At 29.5% G+C, this 10654-nt stretch overlaps 3 protein-coding genes across 3 annotated transcripts; 1 reads left to right on the forward strand and 2 right to left on the reverse strand.

Moving 5' to 3' along the window:
* Positions 1–5: 5 nt before the first annotated feature.
* LOC116777590 (phospholipase A2-like) lies at positions 6–3324 on the reverse strand. The gene is made up of 4 exons (XM_032671222.2): positions 3086–3324; positions 2478–2637; positions 1376–1528; positions 6–314 (listed from the first exon to the last, which is right to left on the reverse strand). Exons 1-4 carry the CDS (start codon positions 3270–3272, stop codon positions 230–232), a joined length of 585 nt encoding a protein of 194 aa, XP_032527113.1. The 5' UTR covers positions 3273–3324; the 3' UTR covers positions 6–229.
* Positions 3325–5227: 1903 nt separating this feature from the next.
* Positions 5228–8638, forward strand: LOC116777887 (beta-chimaerin). The gene is made up of 8 exons (XM_032671670.2): positions 5228–5416; positions 5487–5688; positions 6015–6245; positions 6604–6836; positions 6970–7221; positions 7317–7448; positions 7612–7717; positions 8123–8638. Exons 1-8 carry the CDS (start codon positions 5383–5385, stop codon positions 8289–8291), a joined length of 1359 nt encoding a protein of 452 aa, XP_032527561.1. The 5' UTR covers positions 5228–5382; the 3' UTR covers positions 8292–8638.
* LOC116777447 (N-glycosylase/DNA lyase) lies at positions 8629–10348 on the reverse strand. Its single transcript, XM_032670993.2, has 6 exons — positions 10128–10348; positions 9726–10061; positions 9544–9655; positions 9286–9456; positions 8811–9005; positions 8629–8730 (listed from the first exon to the last, which is right to left on the reverse strand). Exons 1-6 carry the CDS (start codon positions 10202–10204, stop codon positions 8644–8646), a joined length of 978 nt encoding a protein of 325 aa, XP_032526884.1. The 5' UTR covers positions 10205–10348; the 3' UTR covers positions 8629–8643.
* Positions 10349–10654: the final 306 nt, after the last annotated feature.

A 10654-nucleotide genomic window follows, 5' to 3' on the forward strand; every position in this document is an offset into this window, starting at 1 on the left:
TTTCAAGTTTTTATTCACATGGTATGTTTAATGTTTAGTTAACATAAACGATCAAATTTTAATTTGTGTCACAGTCAATAAATAAATTATTAATAATTAATTATAATCTAGATCACAGAAAATATTACATTTCTTAATATAACAAACAATGCGTTGTATACGTTTGTCAGAACGTTCTTGGTGCGAATATTCCTTGTTGTGTGTCGCGGTGTATCAGTTAAATTTTCTTCTAGTAGTTGGGCACGTCAAACCACTGGTAGATCATCTCTTCTGTGGTGTTATATGAATATTCAATGCATTTCGTGCCCAGCCATCTAAAAAAATTATATAATCTTTATTCATTTACCGTTGATTTTATTATAATATTTCGACCATTTTAATAAAATTAATAACGATGTCATGTTAGGTAAGTCATCAATTTTATAAATGTACAATCAAGTATTTAAGAGATAGATAAATAACTACTGCGACTACATCTACTAGCGAGTTCAGGTCAACTAAAATATAACAATTTATTTGCGTACAAATACGTAAACATTTCAATGAAACTATGATTTTGGAATATACGACGGGGAATTGTTATTTGATTTTACATTTTACTCGACGTTTCGGTTATCCACAGCATCCGTGATCACGGACAGAATGTAATATCGTCAATAATCTTAGATATAAATATATGACTATTTCAATATTCTTTAGTGTAACTATGAATATAAAAATTTTATTATATAATCATAAAGGCAATGAATATTAATGAAATAGTTGTTTTGAAAACGATCATATTTATGTACTGAGTGAACATATAATAAAATCTATTCGTGATTATATTTTGTGACGCTCGTGACTAATACTAACGCTAACTCTGAGGTAGCATCGTCACTATAAATACGATGCCATAAAAGTTTTTCATGTTTAAATCTTCGCATATAGTATTAACGTAGGATATTAATGTAAACGGGAGAGGTTTCGTACGTTAGTGATGATATAAACCCAGAATAAGCATACAGAACTATTTGCAAGGCTTTCTTTTCATTATTACTAGGACCGAAATTGTAAGATCGGAATGTATTTATAACCGTTCCTCATTTTCTTTCAAAGCTTGTTAATTTTATAAGAAAATCTATATATTGTTAGAACTGGAGAAGTAACTTTAACAACTTTAATGAAGCAGAGATAAAAACTGGCGCTCTTGATGTTGTTCGAAATCATTCATACTGATCTATTTTTTTGTCACTTTCAAATGAGGTTGGGGATTTTTCTCCTATATAATTTCACTGGCTAGCTATAACTACATAAAGAGATATTGAAGACGCTTAACTGTATCATCAAAATGGTATAAGGTCGATCTATAAGGTTAAGATGGTAGTAAACTCACCCTCCCTTCCTCTTACATCCTGTGACTGGATAATCATCGCGGAAGCATTGTGTTCCAATGACATTGAAATACATGAGCCCGATAGCTCTAGCCGATCTCGTGGTGGCATTCCGTAGACATTGACGGAAGGATTCGTCGCATTCGCAACTCAATCTGAAATATGATGAAGCAAGTTGTCCTAGATTATATTGGCGAGATCATTGATGGCGAATGTAGGTACGGAGATGAAACGAATCATGCTCAGAAGCTTCGTTTTGTCGTTTCAAATAAAAATAAATTAATTAAATATGTTTGGTAAGTGATTCATTGTTTTCATTAAAACGTCTTCATTGTATTTCGTTGAATGGTTGTAAAATTTGTAAACCCGCATTAATTACTAGATGTTAAAACATAATTCACCGCGTAACGCAAGGGCGAGGCAAGGTAAGAGACGGTGTGACCATAAAAAATTGTCAACTCCTCTTTCAAAAGGAAGTTGCTTATCGCATGCCTGAGGCTACAAAAATAATAAAATAGGTAGTTGTAAAATAAACACCTATTAAATAATTCAAACAGTAAGGCCAGAGAAATGAAATAAAATAATAAAATTCTTTCAGGAATCTTAACGAAAGACATACGAACATATTGAAGTAAAATATCTTTTAATAAAACTGAACTCGTATAAAATTACTACTGTGTCTACTCTGGTTGTTTATTAAGACAAATTTACCATACAAAAATATTTTTTTCAAACAGTTATAAAATTGTGAAGCATTTTAAAATTCATCAAATGTAATACTTCGCTATGCTGCGTGTATATTTTGATTTTATTATACTGTGTTCTATTTTAGCACATTTTGTTCGTATTAAATGTCATCAAAGTTAATTACAATTCTCTAATTATGAAAATAAAAATCGGTAAAAAAAAATTACCGACCATTTTATAAGCAATCAAATCAATCATTGTGACAAATTGCGGAATTCCTAACAACACCTTGTAAATATCAGAAGGGTTTGGAACAATAAAATAAATCAGGTAATGAAAAAATAGTACTGTTCTAAGATTTTTGTATGTGGAATTGACAAAACTTTCATTTCATCTATTCGTGTTATGTGCACATACCTGGTGTAATATGCGTCATTAGTGAGATTAAACCTCGTCTCCCCCGCAGGTATGCTATCGGGGCAGTTGTCGTGATTCCGACAACAGATATCAGCCTCTTTGGATGTGCCAAGATCATCGTAGTTATCAGCAATATTGCCTGGTCCACACCATTTTGTACCTGAAATATAAATTCTGAACTATTTATATCTAATTTAAAATGTTTAGATACAAGTGATTTCGTCTTCCTTTCATTCCATGACGTTAAATATTCGAAGTCATAGCTAAGACCTTTCATCTTTCTTTTAAACCATTATTTTCAAAAGTAACGATACCTACATACAATTGTTTATATATAAATATATATTTTAATTCTATTTAATGAAAAGAAAAATTGAGATAATAATAAAAGTATACTGACTCTACTTTAACTCTATAAAAAAAAAACATTTTAATTCATAATTAGATTTTAATTTAACAATTGTCGATGAAGCGGCAAATGGATTTTCTTGAAAGGATTTTTTTGAAAACATAAGTTTTCAAATCAATAAACGCACCAAGACCTAACTTGTGGAAATCAATAAGATCATAATAAACGTTTGTACCAACATGCAAGTTAGATAAACTACCTGGATATATTAAACTGAATCTTAATCGAGCTAATTCTTCAGGCGTTAAGTCATAATCTTCTTCAGATGCTTCCATTTCTTCCAAAAAGTTTTTTTCCAACATTCTATAATCGATATTGTTGAAGATCCAAGCTAAGCCGCATTGGCATACAGCCAGAACAACGAGAACAGCTAATTTAGAACACATTTTACGGAAGTTATTTACGCGAACGTCTTGTTTCCTAACAACGTCAGTAATAAGTACAATGCATTACAAAATTGTACGTTACTTTTATACAATTTGAATGTCCTTTCAGGTTCCGCCCTTAACAAGGCGGACGTTTAAGCGTTTTTTTATCTATTAATTATAGAATATTTGATTAGAATGATAAACAATGAATTTGACCCAATTCTGGGTATGATTATTTGATATTATTTTCGGTTTACCACATCTTATTTCATAACGCTTTACAAACAATATAGTAATAAATGTTCAAATAAATTGTTGACGATTAAGATGCAATATAGATTAAAAATGGATAGATTTTTATTATATTACGATTAGATTGCCGAATGGCGTTTGTTTGAAACTGTGTCACTAAGAATTTGTAAAATTACCCCTTGATCACAAAGTTCTGTTTAAAATTTTGTACACAATTTTGTTTGTTTGTTTTTAAAGTTGTTTGTTAAATCAATTAAAATTATCCTATAAATTACAAATAGGTACTACAGGCTACGGTATAGATAAAAAGAACTCGCAAGTACTTGTAACGACATTTCAGACGCAGATCTAAAATCTTTCATTATTCCTCTGAACTATGAATTATTTCAATGAGCATGTACGTTGTCAACTCGAAAGTAGAAGGTAACAGAAAAATCTAATAGGATTCAATCTGTACATTAGATATATGTGCCGAATTGTTGTAATATATATATAGAAATATAATAAACAAATTAATTTTCATTAAAAATGTGTACCAATGGTTAATGTTACATGTATATAATATAACTTTATAAAGAAATAGCTAGATAGCGGTTGTTTCTAATTTAATCCAAAATACAATAGTGATGTATCAACGACATTGAAAGATAAAGGTCAAGAAAAATGTTTTTTCTCGAATTAAAAACGATTTATTCGAGGACATTTCTATTATACCTTCATAGTTAGGACAAGTAAATAACTAGATGATATAATTGGCTTGTCACTATGATATCTTATCTATTACCATATGTATCCCGTAAGCCTTACATTTTAAACATGTCCTGCTGTTTTTAATGTTGACTGTAATGGTTCGTCGTGGGGGAGTTTCCTTTAACATATAAAATTCGTGAGAACCAGTTTTAATTCTGGATAAAATGTGATATTATTACCTTTTGCAGTCAAATTGCATTTAATTTTAAGGATATTACAAATATGATAATGAATAATTTTTCTTTCGGTTTATAACTGGAATTGAACGAGTTTTGTAGGTCTGAAAAATAATATTTCAACAAATATTAACTTTTTTATTTGCACTGATAGAGGGAGCTAACTTATAATTTTTGAGATTAACAGTAGAATTTATAATTTTTTTTACGAATATAGATTTTTGTCCAATTTTTTTAATCGTTAAATGCTTCAATGAAATATATCCATGATAGGTACCTTTTAGAAATATTAAGTATCTATATAATATCCTACCAAACATATATATATATATATATATTTATATATATTTAAAAGGAAATAAGTTTCCGCATTGGTGATTGATAATTAAAACTGTATAATAAAATTTTATCTTTAAGATTTTCTCAAAGCCAATGTCAATGAAAATGGAAAGCACCCACATCAAATACGTAGTGATGCTTGTTATCAAAGAGTTCTATAAACTATTAATGAAGAAGTATACATCATTGTATTCCGCATTATTAACAAAAAATATTTAATTGTACTTTTCACTTCGTTTCTTTATTATTACAAGCCTTTCAAATGGTGATGCTCAAATTTTGAATATCAGATGAATGTAATATAACCACAATACACTACAAATAGTACATTATATAGGTATTTGTAAATATCATTATATAATCGTGGAATATTCGCTAAAGCAACAATAACTACAATTGTAATTTATATTAGCTATCTCACAGTAAAGTTTTTAGCTGTAAACACTTATTATTGTATCTGTGTACTGTGCTATTAACAACTGGAAAGGAAATCTTGACTTTGATTATTGTTTTGTGATTTGTTTACGTTAAGATATACTTGTTTATATTTTATTTGTTTTCAGTGTTTTGTCTGCATTGGTATTTAAATAAAATACTTTAGAAACTCAACCATGGAAAATCTGAAAAATATTTGGAAACCAGAACGTGAGCTAAATACAAACTAGAGCGCCTATTCACTGCATTGTGAACTTTATTTGATATTTTTCGATTTTAGTTTACAGAATTCAGATGGAGGCTCCAACGCCGAAGCGCATAATTTGTGAGAATTGTCCATATAGACCTGAATTTTATGGGAAAGAATACCATGGTGTAATGGGACATAAGGAGGCTACATTATTATTAGAAGAGGAGCCCAATGGAGCTTTTCTTATTAGGAAAGGCAATGAGCTTAATGATTTTTATACACTCTCTTGGAGGTACTTTATAATATTTTTTTATAGAAAACTAAATATAAAAATTTATGAATGCGTAACTATATTTTATAAGCTAAATATACTATGACTCTGTTAATTTCCTAATTGTGGCTTCTATAGAACATATATATATAAATGCTATCATCGCCTAATCGATTTATATTACCTTATGTATAAAGATTTAAAAACATTTGTAGTAAATTCTGATTATCAAATTAATTATATACTTGAATATATATGTAATTGTTGTCTTCTCAGTAATATGCCTTAAAGTTGCCTGTTCCGAGTCCATTCAGAAAAAAATATTTCACTTTAATCTGTATTTCAAGGTTCAACGATAGAATACATCACTATAAACTATATTACGATGGGACACATTATATTAAGGACAAGAGATATGACTGTATATATGATCTAGTTGCCGATGGCCTCATATTCTGTCACATGGAGCTAAAGGCACATCATATACTAGAGATGATTAACTGTCGAACAAATTACACAGAAAGTCCCTATGTTACTCTTAATAGAAGAAAACTGAATACTTTGTCTAAAATGCAACAGTGAGTAAAACTTATGATGATTAATAGAGAATTACTAATTTTATATACTTATACAGTAAAATTGAAAAATTAAAAATAAAAGACACCAAAAAAGGGATTAAAAAGTTTCAGATCATTATTTAGTATCTGTTCAATAATAACAAAATTAGTGACCATATAGTTTAGCATACTTTTAATTCACTAGGTGGACAAAGGAATATATGTTTTTCCTATATTTTGAGAAATTGTTTACAATTGAGGATAAAAACAAATGATTATCTACCTGTTTAGGTTTAATTAAAACAAATTGTTGTCATAATTAATTCCTTATTATTAAATGTTCTTTGTAAACAAAATAAATAAACATTTTGGATTCTAGGGCATCCAATAAATCTAGTCCAATTTTCCATAAAAATGAGAACAAAATTGTCGAAGTTGACAATGATGTCAAGAAAACGTTAGATCTAACACCAATGCTAGAAGATAGTCCGTTACTATTTAAGTATCTGAAAGCGCATAGTTTTAAGTTGCATACATTTAAAGGACTAAATTGGTGTGAACTGTGCGCCAACTTTCTTTGGGGCTTTACAGCGCAAGGAGTCAAATGTGAAGGTAAAACATTACTTCTTAAAATATTGACATATTTTTTATAATCTATAAAGTAAATTGAGAGTATTTTAATAAAAGCTACACATTTTGTTATAAGACTTCTGGGAAGCACTATTATTTTTTATTTTTTTTTCAGACTGTGGTTTCATAGCTCACTCGAAATGTTCTGAGAGAGTACCTAATCACTGTTTACCGGACCTAAAGAAACTCAGGGGAGTATTCGGTATAGACCTGACAACATTACTGAATGCTCACTCAAGTACACTGCCATTTGTAGTAAGGAAGTGTGTGAATGAAATTGAAGCCAGGGGAATGGATTCTGAGGGTATTTACAGAGTATCAGGATTCGCAGATGAGATTGAGGCTTTGAAAATGGCTTTTGATAAAGGTTTGGCTACTGTATACTATTTTTGTAAATTAATAAATGTGGGAAAGCACATATTGTATACAAGAAATTATACTTGATAATTTATTCTTGTACAGATGGTGAATCGACCGATTTGAGCGTTTTTAGCAACATAAATGTGATAGCGGGGACACTAAAGCTTTATCTTCGACTGTTACCAGTGCCTCTTATTACCTATGACGTACATCCGAAACTCATTAGTGCCATTCGTATGTTTATTTTTATATATACATCTTTCTTAGTTACACTAAGCTATAAATATTGCTTAATATATAACTATGCAGTACAAATTATACTATAGTAATTTTTTTTTATGATTTTATTCCTTTAATGAATGAGTTCAAAATCACACCTAAATAAAATATGTTTCAGAAACGAAAACAACGGCCTTGCAAGTGACAATGCTGCGGGAGTGTCTCGATTTGCTTCCTCCGGCACATTTCAACTGCTTACAGTACATGGTTCAACATTTAAATAGGTTTGTACTAAAGGACCCTAAAAACTACATGTACTGTTTAATGAAGACAACTGCTCTTTCAAGTTAGATTACAGTGTTTGACCCAGTTTTTTACGTAAATTAGAGGTTATATAAATAACAAATTTGATGCTTCTGTTAGTTATATAAAAAGGTAATTTTCAATTAATTTGCCATATACCGTTTTTTTGTAAACACATTTTTAAAACTCTTTACCATCCGAGAAATAGCTCACATATAATATGTAATTCTATATATTTTAATAAGCTCAAACAGAGTTAGACTAGTAAAATAATTTATGGTCAAACTGTTTGTATGTCGGCACATACATCAAGTCAATTTGTATAAAAATCTCAGCAGGTTTAATTTTTCTAGAAAAATTTTATTATTATCTTTATATTTTTCCAGAGTTTCTCAGCATGCGGATGTGAACAAAATGTCAGCTCATAACCTGAGTACCGTTTTTGCTCCAACATTGGTCGCTACCCCACCAGCTATCACAGACTTGGCGTTTGAAATAAGAGCTTTACAAGCTCTCATCGAATTCTGTCCACAGATTTACTATGGCAGCAAGTAAAATTACGTGCAATGTTTATATTATTGAGAATTATCGGACTTACCTTATTTATTTTACATAGCAACTGCTTATACTGTTAGTGTTTGTTACATCATCTCAGTAAAATGTTACTTATAATTGAATACTTAGCATAATATTTGCTATAATATATTTGTTTTGTATTTTTATTCTATGTTAAGGGAAATAAATAATCTGTTTTTCATATGTGATATTGGATTGAACTGTATAAATCATTCCGTGGTTGTGTTGTAGTGACCAAAATTATCTTAATGTTTTTTTTTTTTTGTATTTTTATATGTTACATTGTAAGCCTTATTAAATATTAAATAAACACGTATTTAAACTAATGCCATTATTTTTTCTTTTTTCTTTTACTTTTAACGACATCCTCATTCGAGTCATCTTGTTGAAATTTTTTTAAATCAGCACAGAACAGTACCTGGAAGAGGAATTTTTGTTGAATTTTCTTAATTAATTATAAAATCTAAATGTGATTATTTACAGTTTCAGTACACTCACAGTATGTGCCCATCCTGCTTTATCTCCATACAAACTTCTAAAGTGGTCGCCTATTTCAGTATAAATTTTTTCTGTGACACTTTTTTTACCTTTCAAGTGTGGGAGATAGTTTGTGGCAGCTATTTGATACACGTGCGTGTCAACAGGAAGTGCCTCTAGATGATTCAATGACATCAGGCATATACAGTCAGCGACCTGAAACATTTGATATTACAATGGTTTTAGAACAAAAAAAAATTACATTTAATGAGTGAAATTAATTTTTATCTCACCGATGCTAAGAGAGATTAGAAAATGTTAGATCAATAGATTTATTTTACTTTTTTGTTATTCGGTGACTGATTTTCATAAATTAAATTGTGATAATAGGTTTTTAGTATTTTTTATTTTTTTTTATGATTAAAATTAAAATTTTTGAATATAAATTGAAAATTTTATAAGTGAAGCAATTAGTTTATATCAAAGCTGCACATACTTTAGGTCCGATTCCACACAATTTTATAAGTTCCTGTCGGGCGTCCTTGTATTTCATATCCTTTAATCTTTTAAACCATTCGTCTCCTCCCCACTCTACAATCTGAGCCGCTGATTTTTGAATAAATTTGGCTCTATAACCAAAACCTAGTTCTCTTAATTTAGATTCCACCTAAAGACAATTCATTACTTTATTAGATGACACTATAGTACACAAACTTTAAAATACTAATATTATATATGTGTCAAATAATATTACTTTTATGTCCATAAGCTTTTCTACATCAGGAAAAGCATAATATGTCACTCCTTCAAACTGACAAATTTCATCACCATAATAGATGCAGAGTTTTTCAACCAGGCTGGATATCCTTTATAATAAGACATTTAGACAATTTTGAATGAATACATGTTGTAATTGTAGCAAAAATAGAAAATTACCTGGAAATATGATTGTTCTGGCTGCAGATAAACGAAAAAAGATTTTCTACAGGCTCCTGATTTAGCATTCTTATTCCATAGAACTTTGTACAGGCAGATTTAAAAAGTTCATCTTTATCTGACCATACTTTGTAGTGGTCTTTTAAGTTGAAATCTAACCTAAAATATTTTGTAAGCATATCCGCAAAATCTACTTTAACAGAATTATTTTCTTTTGATTTAATGAGTAGAGATCCTAAAACTTGATATTCCAAAAAATCGTCTCGTTGCCGTAACTTCCATAAGGTTCTTGAAAAAACGCCTTTCCATTCATTTGTGTCTTTATTATAATTCCACCTAAAATTGTTAAACGTAAAGGAAACATGTCAGATAGGAACAAGAGTCACTTTAAACATACAATACCTAAAACTTTGACCTCCGTTAAGTGTACCAAGCAATTGCAATTCTCGCTGACAACAATTTATTTTATTCCAAGCCATAATGTAACTATATTTAAAAAGTATTATTTGTAAATATGTCGAACTGGTATGTATTTTCTTGTAATCTAAACATTTAAACGCTTGCGCGGGAAAATAACTTTAAACAATAAATAGGTGTATTTTGATTGTTGGTTGACATTTGTCATCTTGGCAGTTGGCAGTGATGTCAATGTAGCAAAAGTATAACTTTTAAATTTATCTCTTTGATGTTTTGGTTGGAGTTGTTGTAAAATTTGTAACAAATAGGAAAAAAAAAATATATTTTTTTAATTACAAATGTATGTTTACGGACTTGTAAAAGAAACTGTTTTTTATACAATTTATGTTCAGTTTTCCTGTTCATTAACTCCCATGTATCAACATCTTCGCATATATTAAGTCTTAATTTGTGACGGTGATGATGTCTTAAAAGGAATCCTATGATTTAAAAACACCAAAACATGTTTCTCA

This window comes from Danaus plexippus, chromosome Z, assembly GCF_018135715.1.
Source record: "Danaus plexippus chromosome Z, MEX_DaPlex, whole genome shotgun sequence".
NCBI classification, from domain to species: domain Eukaryota; kingdom Metazoa; phylum Arthropoda; class Insecta; order Lepidoptera; family Nymphalidae; genus Danaus; species Danaus plexippus.

Coding starts and splice junctions, on each gene's coding strand:
- LOC116777887 (XM_032671670.2), top strand. CDS start 5,383: ATGGAAAATCTGAAAAATATTTGGAAACCAGAAC. Junction 7,449..7,611: donor GAAACTCATTAGTGCCATTC/GTATGTTTATTT, acceptor AATATGTTTCAG/AAACGAAAACAACGGCCTTG. Junction 7,718..8,122: donor ATGGTTCAACATTTAAATAG/GTTTGTACTAAA, acceptor ATATTTTTCCAG/AGTTTCTCAGCATGCGGATG.
- LOC116777590 (XM_032671222.2), bottom strand. CDS start 3,272: ATGTGTTCTAAATTAGCTGTTCTCGTTGTTCTGGCTGTATGCCAATGC. Junction 1,529..2,477: donor AATGACGCATATTACACCAG/GTATGTGCACAT, acceptor ATCATATTTCAG/ATTGAGTTGCGAATGCGACG. Junction 315..1,375: donor GGATGTAAGAGGAAGGGAGG/GTGAGTTTACTA, acceptor TAATTTTTTTAG/ATGGCTGGGCACGAAATGCA.
- LOC116777447 (XM_032670993.2), bottom strand. CDS start 10,204: ATGGCTTGGAATAAAATAAATTGTTGTCAGCGAGAATTGCAATTGCTT. Junction 9,006..9,285: donor TGTGTGGAATCGGACCTAAA/GTATGTGCAGCT, acceptor CAAATGTTTCAG/GTCGCTGACTGTATATGCCT. Junction 8,731..8,810: donor AAGCAGGATGGGCACATACT/GTGAGTGTACTG, acceptor TTCCTCTTCCAG/GTACTGTTCTGTGCTGATTT.